Genomic DNA, 15,637 nt, shown 5'->3' with positions numbered 1-15,637 from the left:
AGGGTAAACAGTTAAAACTCCATATTGAGCTTTCTACGGCTGGAAATCCGATTAATGAGCTTAGGGCATTCCAAATACCCAATGGTTGAAAAATGTGTATAAACCGTTCAAAATTTTACTGTATACTATCATGCTCCTTTATTTTTTTCATCTTCTTATAGTATAAAAAAAAACAACTCAACTATCAAGCCGTAATGCAGATAATAAATTGAGAAAATTACCCTTTATAGCCCCTCAAAATTTTAATAGCCCATATTTTTATCCATTGACAGAAAATGACCCTCGGCCCAAACTTATTGCATCTAATAGCCCAAAATATCTATTTTGTATATTTTTTGTATAGTGACAGTCTATTTTATATATTTGTTGTATAGTGACAGTCTATTTTATATTGTGTATAATGATAGTCTATTTAGTATATATTTTGTATAGTGACAGTCTATTTTGTATATATTTTATATAGTGACAGTCTATTGTATGTAAATTATACAATGACAGTATATTTTATATATTTTTTATAGTGGCAATCTATTTTGTATAGTGACAGTCTATTTAATATATTTTTTGTATAATGACAGTCTATTTTATATATATTTTATATAGTGACAGTCTATTTTGTATATATTTTATATAGTGAAGACTATGCATGAGATAAAAAATTAAAAATTTAATAGTTTATAACAATAAGATCACTTTGTAGGAAACCATCCAAGCTTGACTGATTTTGTTGTATTATAAAATAAATAAAAAAGTATTTTTAGTGGATAATTTCTAAGATTTGAATGATGGTATATATTGAACCTTCTTCTCCATCAAAGTCCTTCCTTATTTTTACTTGAGTGTTCTTCCCTAAATCATAAAAACAGGAAGTTAGTGAAGTGTGACCAAGAAAAGTCAAACGAACAAAAAACAGCAACCAACAAATGAAAATTTTGGAAGAAAACAAAAGGGGCTTCAAATGAAGAAAACTCAGAACCATTCATGAAATTCGAGCCCTCTTTCTCCCTTCTTTCCCCCTCTCACTTCGATCGCGGACCCATTTTTCTTCCCCCTTTCTCCCAAACCCTAAGTTCAAAACCCCCCAAATCTCTATACATATATCAATTCAATTCAATCCACACACATATAGATAGATATATAGAGCCAGGTTGAAAGAGAAAGGAAGAAAAATAGAGAGAGAGGGGGGGGGTTCATGGCGGCGACAACACTGTATTTCCGTGATAGTTGGGTCGGTGGCTAGCCTTTTAATTAGTTTTGGGCTATAAAATGCATACTGCAATTTTGTGGCTAGCGGTTGATATCAGTTTCTAGCGGCTGGCCATAAATGAAGTTTGCTCTAATAAATTACTAATGACGAAGGAAGCACAAAGAAAGGCCCAAATCCCCCCTCTTCGACTTGACGTGATTCAGAAAGCACAAATTAAATGTGAAATAGTACGGGCTAGTCAGTTTTCAAAATGGTAATTGAAAAATAGTCAGCGTTTGCAAAGTTATTGAAAAATAGCTACTATTTTACTGCAACAAGGAAAGTTCCAGCATAATATACTGTAGATTGGTGCACCTGTATATGAACTTCCAACATATTATACTGGAACTCCAGCACACGGAAAGTTCCAGCATAATATACTAGAGATTGGAGCACATGTGTATGAACTTTCAGCATATTATGCTGGAAGTTCACATGTAAAAAAATCGAACTCCAGTATATTATGCTGGAATATTTTCCGGATTTTGAACAGTATTTTCGTTCAGATTTATCTTTACATGAAAAGTGGCTAAATTTTGATTACTTTTGAAACTGTGGCTATTTTTCAATTAGCAACTTGTAAATCTGGCTATTTTTGAATTTCACCCAAATTAAATGCCTTTATAGTGGCTATATATACATGCTGCTAGTTTTCTCCTTCCTCTTAATTTATTTTAATACATCTATAAAGAAATATTTGAAGTATTTAAGGACCATAAGATTGTACACAAAAATTATTTAAAAAGCTTCACTGCGAGTATCAAGTTCTCAAGAAAAAGTTCAACATACTCAAAGGCTCATGGTGATTCGAACTTTGATATTAATCCGACATATTCAATTGGAAAAATTGTCTTAGTCAATTCATGTATTATGTTAGTGTACTCTTGGTCTAGTGCTTAATTAACGTATCAATTTGGAGGCATTGATATCAAGATAAGTTTTGTATGTACCTAATAAGTTTTGCGTAATGGTTGTGCATTTGTATTGGCCATATGTTGTTGGTGAACCAAGGTATACAAGAATTTGTCCTATAAATACGTACAAATAGGTTATAATTTTTAAATTAAAAATTAGTAAGAACTTTTCCATGCTACAATGCTATGATAATTCTTGTTTTTTTACTAAAGAAATGTATATACCTTTACTACAATAAGAGTTTACTTTAAGGATATTTTGTCATTTTTAATACTCCTATTCAAAGAGTGATAATATAAGTATTTATTTCACATAAAATGATACATAAATTACCATATAAGTTATATTAAAATTATTATAGCGATTAATAAACGTGCTAATTGAATGTTTTATGTGTAATGCACAATGGGCTAAAACGGCCCAAAGATATTTTTAACATCATGTGATATTATTCGCTTTGGGCCAAGTCCGCATGATTTTCTCAAAAAGGTTCACGCCATTAAGAGTATCCAACTCCTTATAAGTAGATTATTTTTCTTTTCTATTTTCCATGTGGGACTTTATTCATTCACACACCCAACAATCTCTATTTTGAACTAAGTTCCACATGACCCATCACCATTCATGGGCTAATTTGGACATTAACTAGGGCTATTATCACTTTTAGCTCGCGCCAGAAACTATTTACATTCGATAGCTGAAAAAGTGTATAAAATTTGTATAATTTTTGTATATAACATACATAATGTACATATATACAAAAAATATATATATATTCGGCTATTATTTTGAGAGCGGCTATACAATATCATTTTCCCCATTAACTAAGTGTAACGCATATGATTTGAGTATTTATGGTCATCAAAGCCAGAGGAAAGGTTGTATATGCGTCTTTGAAACTACGGGTAAAGGTAGTAAATCGGCCCATAGACGGATAAAGGCACTAAACAAGGCACTGCGCCATCACTCTGCCATCTCCATGCTCGTTTCGCCAAACCATTGACTCTGATACCGATTGTTAGGATCGAAACACTGTCTTATATATCCACAAACTTGTTGGTGCTCAAAATCTCAATTTCAATATACCAAAATGGAGTACCTATCATTGCCAAGAAAGAAATCTAGTTTGATAATCTACATTTAATAATCAACATTTAACGGAATGGAGGATTTTCAGGGATAATTAAATATGGTTCATAGTCAATGTCCTTATTTACACGGAAAGGTACCATTTGGAAGATATCTTTTTTTTTATGGATATATTGTAGATTATGGAATATTTTATGATTTCATATGTAATTATGGAAATTTCCCGAAAATAGATGAATATCTTCTCTACATGAACAATTAGATGATAGTACTCTTAAAAGCTAGTAAAGTAGAAAAGAAGTTATATCATAAATGGATGATAATAGCATTTATAGAGAGTAATTTCTGATGACTATTCTCTACTTCGAATGTCCATATTCTTGTAAATTACGTAATGAATCATGCGTGCCTGATTACATTGTACAAGAGTAGTAATAATCTTTAAGGATTTTATTGGTTAGTTAATGAGGCGAGAATATATGAAATTGTTCTTTTTCTTCCTCAACTTCAATACTCACTTTCAGATTGAAAAGGAAATTATACCAAAAAGTAATCCAAACTGAGAAAGACGTATCAATTTGGAATATATTCCTATATATTTATTGTTTTTCTTTTTTATAACTAAAATAAAATGCATTAATAGAGTAAAAAAGGAATATCTCAGCGGGGAAACAATTCTCGAATATAACGATGAGTGATCAATAACACCACGGCAATCTGACGTGCCTTTTCAAGAGAATCAGTCAAAATTAATTGTTTTACTTTGTGCTGCATTTTGCACAATAAAGATGGAAAATCTATTAGATTAGATAACAAAAAGAATTTCAACTTTGATACATTTTTTTTCTTCTTAGTGCATATTTTCCATGGGTTGACATAATTGTCATTTTCCATTCCGTTTTTTACAAAAAGAACATGGATAGTATACTCGTGTATGTATTAAATTCTCTCCCATTACTGCTCTGAATGGACTAAAGAGTCTAATTTTTTACAATAATTGTAAGCTTGATTCATATGCCACTACTTCTGAAAATTCCCCTCTTTTTTGTACTTCTGTTCTATCACGAATATCATATTTTTTACAGGGATTTTTGAATCCTAGACCTTACATCTAAATAATGTTAATCAAACCTCTTCTGCCACTAAACTGTTCATTGTTATTAATGACATGAAAAACAGAAGTTTGCTACTAAACTGCCATTCTATTAAACAGGCATTTGTAAATGATAGTTCTAATAGAGCAAAATTTCTAACTACAAACAAGTAATCTAAATCTTTTTAGTCCAAAAACTCTTAACAATTCTTAAAACTATAGCCTATGCACTTGCCTGGGCTTAAAGACTTCAGCAAGATCTTGACTCGGTTGGAGCATCATCAACAGCGCTTGGTGCTTTCCTTGCCTTAAGATCATCGACGTAATTCTGGTATAAGTAAGTCCCGAAGCCCCAAATTGCCATCAGCATGGCGATTATCTTCACACCATTCATCTTGTCATGGAGGATTACGACAGCAGCAATAGGGGTGATCGCCAAGGAAAGCGTACTTATAACATTAGAGAACAATGAGGACACCACGAAAACCAAGCCTACAACCCCAACTGAGCAAATCTGCCAAGCTATAGCTGTCCAAACCAGAGTCATCACATACGAAAGTTTTCCAGCAGTAAAACTACCCATTTCTCCCTGCAAAGTCTTCCATTCTCCACTAGCGAAAAGACCCACAATAGAGACACCGGTGGCTACAAGTGCTGTGTAAATTTGCATCTCCAGAACAACAGAAAATGTTTCTTTCTTTAAAACCTTTTGGAATGAAAGCTGCATAAGAGAAAGCAAGAGAGCGTACATAGCTGAAGCACCAAGAGTAGCTAGAAATCCAATGACATATTTCCACTTAGTTACGCCTGAAGGCATATCCGTATCATCGTTCACAGCAAGAAGAGCAGTAGATAAAGAAAGCACGACCACAGAATTCATGATCAATGCTGTGAACTTCTGACCGTTTAGGAAGAAAGAAAGGACTGCGCTGAAAATCAATTGCGTTGCACAAATAAGGGAATACGTAGAAGCAGAGAGATACAATAGTCCGATGGAATATAGCATGTTATCTCCTGCAACCATTGCACCAATTACGAAATAGACTACGCTAACTGTGATGAAAGAAGCTCGATTGGAGCCTTCTGAATCATTTTGAGGAGAAGTAATGAAAAGGTAAGGAATGAAAAGAACAGGAAAAGCAGCTGTTTGGACGAGAGTGGCCATCCATTTACTATTACCACCCTTGTCATAGTAAAATCGTCCCAAAATAACAGCAGCAGCTTGACCAGCAAGCAAGAAAATAATGTTGAGTGCCAATAGAAGCCAAAAGTGCAGACGGTTCAGCTTCGCCAGCGGATGCTGCCCATTTGAGGTACCATCTTTTCCCAAAATTGGTTGCTGATTATCTGCTGTTAGAACAAGAGGACATAATGAGAGTGGTATTCCCAAATACAAAGAACACAACCGATCATGTAACCAAAGACATAATACAAGAGAGGTTATAGATGGAACTTCTGAAAATAGCCACTGATTGCAAGTAGACAATTGTCCTCTCTCCTCTAATATCCCATATATAGTGTAACAGAAATATACCTCAAATTCATAGTCTCTTTGTATCCAAATATCCTTTTAACAAGCACAAGCAATTATTAAGGACAACAATTGAGAAGTAATGCAAGAACAACAACTACTATTATGTCCCATTACCAAACAGAAGCAATCCAGCCTTTTCTTTAAATTTCTTGGGGGTGCTCATTACAGAGGAGGAGCCAGATTTATGGGCTCTAAACTTGCCATTGAACCCATAGCTCATCTTAGTTATTGGGTTCGCTATTAAATATTTATATATTTAATAAATTTCTTTATATAAATACCATGTCTAAGCAAAAGCTACTGGATTCATCCGAACCCGTACATATACTCTAGCTCCGCTCCTGGTGCTCAAATGTGATGACTTCGTGGACTAAGATGGATTACTGGATTAAAAATCTAGAGAAAGGACACATTATTTTTCATTAGCACTCAAAAACATCCTAGTGCAGTTCACAAAAAAGTGCTTTTAACTTCAGCTAAATTTTGACTCCACCATTTAAAAGAAAAAGAAAATAAAGCTTACCCCACAGCGACCTGAAGTGTATGATATAACAATAGCTCAGAGCTGAATATGTAAAAACTTACACTCGTACTTGCCAAAAGGGAAAAAAAACTATTTTATCATTTTCCCTTCTATTTTTACTGCTTAACCAAAAAAAGATAAGATTTTTATCAAATTTATGGATGATACTCAAAGAGAATTACTGGAAATCAATTCTTTATTCATAATTAGGGAAACAAAAGTTATATGAATCCATTCGATCCGCTTATCACAACGCAACCCAAAATACTAAAACAACAGAGTGATCAGAAAATAAACAGAAAAATCATGCCACAGAAACCCAAAATTCCCTTTTCAATTTGAAACAACCCATTGACCATAAATAAACGAAAAACCCACGAAGTATAAACAAAAATTGAATAAGATTTTATGTGAACATGCAGAAAAAAGATGAAAAAGAGGACCTGTCATGGTGGAAAAAAAGGAAGAAATTTGGTCAAACGGCCACAGCTCAGCAGCCTTAAGTCTCAGAGAAGAACGGAACTTCAATAAAATACAAATAATTGACTGTTGCAAATTTAAAGGACAAAACTTTTGGATGGAGGGTCTTCGACTAGATGGCCGAATGGCGAATTTACAAGTAGCACCCCCGGGACCCAAAACCAACCAGAATCCTCTACTTACCCCCTAAATATTACGTAAAACAAATTGTTAAAAAAAGGAAAAGAACGTTGGAAATTGAAGGCATATTTCGAAGGGCCATCAAGATGACCATGAAGGGGAAAGAAAGCTGAGCTGGACATAGGTGAAATTGACGTGTGCCCACGTTTTAACCAATGGGAAGATGACACGTGGGGAAAGTATTTGGCCGACCCGTGAGGAATAATAAATGAGAACATCATAGTTTTGTGCACAATATGTTTTGACTACTTCTTAATTGGATTAGATAAAGGCGATTTGATTCACCATCAAATGAAAAAGGCCAAAAAAAACGAGAATGTATCGTGTTGCGTAACGTTTGTCAACTTGGATTTAGACTCGGTATATTTGGTTGAGTAAAGTAGAGGCTGATAAAGCTTGGCGTTTGGTGCAAAGACTAGTTATATAAACACTTATTATAAAAATTTACTGTATAATGACGGCAATAAATAAATAAGACTGAATTATGTGGTGAACAAGTAATAATTATGACACTCTAAAGTCAACGAGAAGTGTCACTAAGTAGTGTGTATATGTATACACGCACAGAAAAAAGAAACGCTCTGAATCCTATAAAACATAAAAATTGATCAAGAATCCTTACTACACCAAACGAGAAGCTATTCTTTAAAAGTATTAATGTCATTTGAGGTGCTTTGATAACAGTAACACACGTATTGATTTCAACTTTCACATGCTATCACACATAAAACAAGCACGAATTTTCACATAAGTTATGCAAATAATATTAACGCACAAAGTGTTCTATCTATAATTTAGAGTTATATGTAGGGAATCAAATGTTGTAGACTTAGTAGGCATTAGTGATGCAAATTTTGAACCGGGATAATCTTTTCACAAGCCGGAAACAAAAGAGCTCTCCTATCCTCTGCCAAAAATTACAGAAACAAAATAAAGACGTATCAATTTGAAAATTTTCTTTTTAATATAACCGTTTCAATAGTTTCGCTGCATTCAAAATATCTTGTGGAACACTGGCTTGGAATATGTTCGTACGTATTTCCCTTTTCTTTTCTATCACTAATATTTGTCTCCACTTTAGTGAAGTAAAAACAAAAACGGCAAAGGGCCAAATATATCTTTGTATTTTCGAAAATGGTCTAAAAATACTCATTGTTATACTATTGGGTCATATGTACCCTCCCCGTCATACTTTGGAACAAATATACCATTATGTTGGATGAAGTGCCACGTGTCAGCACCAGATGAAAACGACCCATTTCCTTTTTTTACCCGATCCATTTTAAAAAACCCACCACCCGACCCATTTTAAAATTCAGTTTTTTTAAAGCATATATTTTGTAAAAACTGGAAAAAAATATTGTAAAAACTGGGGAAAAAAATAAAATGGAATTTGCAAAATATATATTTTTAAGTCTTTTCAGTTTTTTTAAAGTATGTTTTTTGTAAAAACTGAAAAAAAAATATTTTTTTAAAAATAATTTAAAAACTGAAAAATATATATTCTGTAAAAACTGGAAAAAAAAAAGGAATTTTCAAAATATATATTTTTCAGTTTTTTTAGTTTTTTAAAGTATTTTTTTTTGTAAAAACTGAAGAAAAAAAAAATTACAAAATATTTTTATTTTTTTAAAACTAATGCATATATAGTTCACTGCTTTAGGAGAGTCTTTTTTTTCCCGTTTTTAAAAAAAATATTTTTTTTTCAATTTTTACAAAAAGAATACTTTAAAAAAACTGAAAAGACTTAAAATATATATTTTGTAAATTTCTTTTTTTCCAGTTTTTACAGAATATATATTTTTCAATTTTTAAAGCATTTTTTAAAAAATATTTTTTTTTCAATTTTTACAAAAAACATACTTTAAAAAAACTGAAAAGACTTAAAAATATATATTTTGCAAATTCCTTTTTTTCAGTTTTTACAAAAATAAATTTCAGTTTTTACAAAATATATACTTTAAAAAAACTGAATTTTAAAACGGGTCGGGTGGTGGGTTTTTTTAAAACGGATCGGGTAAAAAATAAAATGTCGTTTTCATCTGGTACTGACACGTGGCACTCCATCCAAAATAAGGGTATATTTGTTCCAAAGTATGAGGGAAGGTTATATATAGCCCAATAGTATAACGAGTGTATTTTTAGACCATTTTCGAAAGTACAGTAGTATATTTGGAACTTCGCCGAAACAAAAATCTCGTGGAATAGGATCTCAACTCGAATAAAGTATGTGGTGATCAATAACACCACGGCAATCCAGGTGCTATTCACAGAACCAGTCAAGGGTTAATGGGCTAGATTTTGGGCTGCATGTCGTTCATATGGCGTAGTAAGAAGAGTGCTCTTATCATTATGAGAGAACGTAGAATCAGAATTTTCCTAATCAATCGAGGATATTACATTAATCATAGTTCAATAAACTAACCCGTATTCAAGATTACTAGCACTCTGAAACTGATTTATAAATGTAAAGCAAAAGCTTGACATTAACAAATGTTGCTGCAATACTTCAGAACATGAGAAGAATAAATCAGTAATAACAAGCACACTCCTGTTACAACGTTGACAGAGGAACACGAACTATTTACTCTTAGATAACTCAAAGTGACAAATTGGGATTTGGTCTACATTCCAGCGAGAAGTACAAACTTATGAGAAAGTATAATGTAGCTGCTTTTATAGTACCATCTAATTCAACCATACACAAATTTTCGCGCAAGGGTAGAAAATGATCTGCAGAAAAGTATGTCACAGCAGAGTAGTATTGTACTAGCAAAGCTACATCCTGTTCAACCATCACTTACTCAAGCAAGTCCAACCAAAATTTCCTATTAAAGAACCACAATGAATCAACTGATAGTATGCACTTAGAAGAGTTGTTCCCCAAAAGGAGAACTGCTAAATTGCATAGGTCTAGAGACTAATACAAATAAGTGACACATGCTAGGTCTTACTCAACTAGGACGACAACCTCCTGTATCCAACTTTAACAAATAACAAAACTCAAAGTACTCAAATGTTTCGAAAGTCGAAGAAAGAAATTTACAGACACATTTGTTATGGAAAACAAAATTTAAGAACTTGAGTTGAAAGCTATAGAATTGCAAACCATAAAATTAACAAGCACATCCTCCTGACTGTGGTTGTGATTGGGACGCATTTGAGTTGCTTGACTTGAGGTTGACATCAACCATGTCTTCTTGCTTAGCTGAAGACAGTGTCTCCATTCCTGGCAATGCTGCTGCAATCTTTCTAAAAAGAGGCTGTGCAAGGTTGATTATGCACTATCAGCAACAAACTAGCAAGTGGGTGCAAGAATAAACAGTTCACAACAATAACATGAAAACATCAAAGCCTGATCTTCTTAGCATGACAGCACAAATGATGCAGATTGTAATCTCCCATACGAAAGATAAACTTTCTCACATTTTATTGAAGCCAAGTGTAAAGCTAACATTACTCACTTTAATATTGAAGCCAGCCTTCGCACTGGTTTCAATGAACATCACATTTAGTTCGCGAGCTTTTGCTTCTCCTTCCTCGATTGAAACTTGCCTGCAATTTGTCACAGGACCAACGAGCGGATGAGAATTCTGCCATTACTGTAGCAATAATAAACTACTCATAACAGCAGAAAACTCCAGTAGCATACAACACAACACAAAGCTCACAAATATTTAACCATTTCCTTAGGCACACACTACACTTTGCAAGGAGCAAAAATGGGCGTACCCTAAACATAATGGACCATGAAATTCTCACTACAACTCTCTCCTCTTTCTTCCACATAAAGTGGAATTTCTAGCACATACAAAAAAATGACAAATACTTTATCACTCCATGAGGTAGACGCAGAGAACAAGATAGGTAAGAAGGTTAAGGATCGTTAGTAGAGACCTCGACATCACGTAGCCAAAAATGCAGGAAGAAAAGGCCAGTAAAATGAAAGAGATGTGTGATAAAAATACATAACGGAAGGTAAAGATTACACATCACTAGTCTCAAAAAAAGCCGCTCTTACCCCCCATACCCTCCAGAAAGAAAAAGGAAAAACGAGAATGAAATAGTTATGGCTACCTTTTGTCAACAAGATCAGTTTTGTTACCAACAAGGACAATAATAACATCGCTACCCCTCTCTGTTCGAACCTCCTCAATCCACTTTGAAGTATTTAAGAAGGACTGCCTGCCTGGAACCATTAAAAGTACAAAGTCACTTTAGCAAGGGATATATCATCTATGTAATTCTTTTCCAAGCAAGAATCTATAAGAAAGGATTACACATAAATTGAGTATGATCAGGAAAAAACTTCATAATATCGAAAAGTGACATACTTGCAACATCAAACACAATGACAGCAACAGAGGAGTCCCTAATATAGCTTGGTATGAGACTCCTAAATCTCTCTTGACCTGCAGTATCCCTGAAAAGGTATCACGAAAAGCAAATCTAAGAGCACTTTAAAATGTAAATTAACTGCTACACCCAGCAGCAAGTGAACCAAACAAGAAGGCTGGCAAAAGTGAAATATTTTCCCAATCAATGAAAACAGGTCAAGGAAATTTATTACCAATAACTAGCTAGAGAAGAATGCTTTGTCAGGCCAGGTTATTTTCAAAAATATGTCTAGGAATTCGACGATTACTGATAACCCAATAGGAAGGGATAGAGTTAAACATTAGGATCTCTCTTTCTCCGCCAGAAAAATGAAGCAAGAGCAGTATATCTGAAGGCATCACTAAAATTTGTTTTAGCAAGAAAATATAAACTGACCAATTGCCATCTCCTGATATATGTTAACAACTCATATAACCAAGGGTAGCTACATCACTTTTTATTGAATAGGGAACTCAAGACATCACTTTGTACTGTTAATTGTCTTACGTTGAATAGATTTATGCTATTTCTCCTTAACAAAATGGCACAAAAGTGACGTATTAAGAATGTTATAAATAGCGTTTATGCTAATTAGAGCTTGAAGAGCAGGCATTGTCTCGTCAAGAAGCATATCCTACCATAGCTGCAATCGTACTGTACGATCTTCAAGGTACATAGTCTTCGACAGGAAGTCAATACCAATTGTGGCCTGAACAAAAAATTAAGTAAAATGAGGATGAGAAGAAAAATTATTCTTCAAATTGACATACTTTACTAGAAGAAGTGAAGCAGGGACTAGAAAATCTAGGTTACGAGCAGTTTCACAATCAAACAGAGAACACAAAAGCTATTCCATCAAAGCATGGAAAATGAAGTTGTTCTAATCATAGTCTAAAAGTTGGCAAAATCACGAAAAAGATAAAGCAAGTCAATTATTAACTGCCAAGGTCTAAGAGTGTGATACATTATCTTGTCAATGATGTGCAAGGAAGAAAAAGCTGCTTTTCGGATTATTAGAGACCGAGGAATATGATATGAAGCAATAAAGTAGGCACAATTTCTATATCCCACTGCTGAATGCTGAAGTGTATATTTCAATTACTTGTATAACAGAGGAGTGATTACTTCACATTTAACGCTACAAAACCTATCAGTCATTAAGGAAACCAACTTAAAGAGAGCAACGCACTCCACTCAAAATTTGCAAACAGACAAATAACCTATACTTTTGTACTCAGGGGCGGATCTACCTTATGAGGTAGGGGTGCCACGCCACCCGCTAGCTTCGCTAAAATTCTTACTATGTACCTAATATCTCTGTGAAGAAACGTATATATGGATAGAGTGGCACCCAAAAGTCACAAAGTGGAAGTGGGTGCCATTGGTTCAGCTTTCCCTTTGAAGGCTTTCCTTGGCCTCATGAATGCAAGTTCGATTCCCTGTTGGAACAGCTCCTTTGATTTTTCCTTTTTTCTACTTGTTAAAATTTCTTTTATTTTCAGGTAAGCCTCTTTTCCTTCTTTTTCGGTTCTTTCCCTCTCTCTTCTTCATTTTTTTAACTTTCAGTCCTCATTTTGGTTCTATCATTATACCTTACTTTATGAACAATTAAGTTCTATAGATAATTTGAATTGATTTTAATTAGCATATAATTTCTTTATTTTTAATGAAACGATATTAATTTATATATTGGAATATAATTTGAGCAATATCTTCCATTGGGTTTTGAAAAAAAATTAAATGGCTTGATTGATAGTCGTTTTGAGTCTAATATTATAGGTTGAATGTTGAAGGTTTTTCTTTGAAAATAATTGTCATATAACTCAAAAATTAAGATGGAAAAATAAACAAAGAACAATACAAGTAAATTAATCTAGTCAAACAAAGAATATATTATTAAGCTACTCTTTAAGCAAATATTTATATTGGAGGCGTTCTTTCATGAAATGGTATTTTTCTTTTGCATTTTTATTTAGAATGTGTTTAAATTAAACATTAAAAATTCGAACTAAAATCGAACTTATTTGATTTATGAATGAAAGGCCTATTCAAATTAACCAAAAACTAACCGAACCGACCCATTATTCTTAATCTGTCTTTGTAGCTACTGACATGTATACTGTATGCATAACATGGTGGCACCTCTGAAGTACAACCTTCGAATATTGGATCCGCCTCTGAAGTACTACACTCTAACAAATAATATGGCCAACAATGCATTGTGCAAAATATATATATTACCGAATGCATGGCAGTGCACATGCATCTAAGTATAAACATATTATACATACAAGTGGCGATAAATGTGCGTTACAGATAAAGATATCGAACAATGACTTACTCAAAAAAATACGCACTCAGATATGTTCCAGATATAAACCATAATTTTCAGTTACAAGGTTATCCGATACTCAGATCTGTTTCAGATAAACCATACTATACAGCACCATTCTAAACGAGATTAGAAAAATTCAACCTCTAAATAGAATCCTAGTAAGAAACGTCTTCACCTACACTCTCTGATTCTACTATGCATAAATTTATCAAGTGATGCTCGAAAGACTAACCTTCCAATGTAAATGCCAAAGCTAAGCGTATACTGAATCAGGAACAAAGCGAACCATAAAAGTTGATAGTAATACAAATAAAAAACTCTAACAAAAAGAAGATCATCAAGTCCTTATAGAGCAAAACTAAATATCACTAACGACAGGCAGAAAATAAATGTAATTGAGAAGCAGATCCGCAGAAAAAGAAGGTTAACGAATCACATGAATAATGAAGCAGGAAAAGTGTATACCTGATAAGTGTTATCGAATTTATCATACATGAATCGCGTGATAATACTGGTTTTGCCGACAGATTGATCTCCTAAGAAGACGAGCTTGTACTTCGCAAGAGCCGAAACTGGAGCCATATCTAATCGGATCTTTCGAAATCGCTAAGTTAATCGCAGTTCAGAGATAGCGGATCCGATCAGGATTTTCCGACGGAGTATCAGAGATCTCGCCGGAAAATGATCACGGAGAAGGCAAATGGGACTATGGATTCGTGGGTTTAGCGAGAGAAATTAAGAGAGTGTGTGTGTGTGTGTGTTTTGTATCGGGAGGGAGCAGAGCGCGTGATAAGTGTTTTGAAGAGGGGTTGGGCTTCGGCGAAACACGCAGTATGTGTTCCGTAACATGGTTGCATTACTTGAATTTGGCACATGGCATTTGCGGTGTGATTTGCTGGCTTTCGTGAAATTTTTATAGTTTCCTTTTTGTTGTATTCATGTTCTTCTTTTTTCTATTTTATTTTATACTTTTTCTTTTTTTGAAATAGCCTCTGATTTTCAATTTGTACAGATAGTTTAACTAATATTCACTTTAAATTTTACACTATTAGATTAATTTTACTTGTATTAGTAATCTATCTTATTTTCAATATTAGAATCTCACTTTGTATGAAGGTTACTTGTAAATATATAGATTACTGAGCAGCGCAAAACTAGAATTCTATCTGCGCGACGATAGAAACTCTGATATGTATTAAGAAAATCTATTGAATATATGCGAATAATTTATTTATAACTTAATAAACTATAATTCCGGCTAGTCTGATAATATTTTGTCTAGGACTGCTAGCGATTTTTGTTTCATCACACTATTTTTATTTTTATTTTCAATTTTTATTATTACCATAATTATTATCCTTCCACTTATTTGTTGCCCTTTACGGTGCTGATATTATTTGTCTGGTTTCTGTTGTTGTTACAGATCTTTTGTCTCTGAGCCGAGGGTCTCCCGGAAGCAGCCTCTTTCCTCTGTGGTAGGGGTAAGGTCTGCGTACACTCTACCCTCCCCAGACCTCACTAGTGAGACTATTATTGGGTTGTTGTTGTTGTTTAATAAACTATAATTTTTAAAATTCAAAACGCATAAATTCAAAATTTTAGATTTGCCTCTCATACTGCAATAAACTTTTCGTCTCGAAATACAAAACTATGAATTTGTTAGCGTTGTAAAACAAACACACACAAGCTAACAATTAAAAAATTGGTATACTCTCAGTGTGAAATTTTTTAAATGTCTAATAGTTTATACAGAAGGGTAAAACATATTGTATACGGTAAAAACCGGTTAGTCCTTCGTACGAATTGGTTGAAATAGTAATGCATTAGATCGGAGAAGCATCTTCATATTCAGGTTGAGGTCCGAA

At 33.6% G+C, this 15,637-nt stretch overlaps 2 protein-coding genes across 5 annotated transcripts; both read right to left on the bottom strand.

The window, feature by feature from the left end:
- Window positions 1-2,954: 2,954 nt before the first annotated feature.
- Window positions 2,955-7,048, bottom strand: LOC107808374 (putative purine permease 11). 4 transcript variants are annotated; one of them, XM_075238821.1, is made up of 3 exons: window positions 6,844-7,048; window positions 4,579-5,693; window positions 2,955-3,260 (listed from the first exon to the last, which is right to left on the bottom strand). In XM_075238821.1, exons 1-2 carry the CDS (start codon window positions 6,848-6,850, stop codon window positions 4,594-4,596), a joined length of 1,107 nt encoding a protein of 368 aa, XP_075094922.1. In that variant the 5' UTR covers window positions 6,851-7,048; the 3' UTR covers window positions 2,955-3,260; window positions 4,579-4,593. The 4 variants fall into 4 exon arrangements, with proteins under 4 accessions (XP_075094922.1, XP_016488375.1, XP_016488376.1 ...); XM_016632889.2 differs by lacking the exon at window positions 2,955-3,260 and having other exon boundaries at window positions 4,388-5,693; window positions 6,844-7,047; XM_016632890.2 differs by lacking the exon at window positions 2,955-3,260 and having other exon boundaries at window positions 4,388-5,690; window positions 6,844-7,047.
- A 2,815-nt stretch (window positions 7,049-9,863) lies between these two features.
- LOC107808375 (ras-related protein RABH1b-like) lies at window positions 9,864-14,542 on the bottom strand. The gene is made up of 6 exons (XM_016632891.2): window positions 14,238-14,542; window positions 12,076-12,146; window positions 11,395-11,483; window positions 11,138-11,249; window positions 10,525-10,615; window positions 9,864-10,323 (listed from the first exon to the last, which is right to left on the bottom strand). The coding sequence occupies exons 1-6, from the start codon at window positions 14,352-14,354 to the stop codon at window positions 10,177-10,179; spliced, it is 627 nt and encodes a 208-aa protein (XP_016488377.1). The 5' UTR covers window positions 14,355-14,542; the 3' UTR covers window positions 9,864-10,176.
- Between the last annotated feature and the right edge of the window lie 1,095 nt (window positions 14,543-15,637).

This window comes from Nicotiana tabacum, chromosome 19 (genome assembly GCF_000715075.1).
Source record: "Nicotiana tabacum cultivar K326 chromosome 19, ASM71507v2, whole genome shotgun sequence".
In the NCBI taxonomy this organism is placed as follows: Eukaryota; Viridiplantae; Streptophyta; class Magnoliopsida; order Solanales; family Solanaceae; genus Nicotiana; species Nicotiana tabacum.
This window is presented reverse-complemented; position numbering and strand designations above follow the sequence as displayed.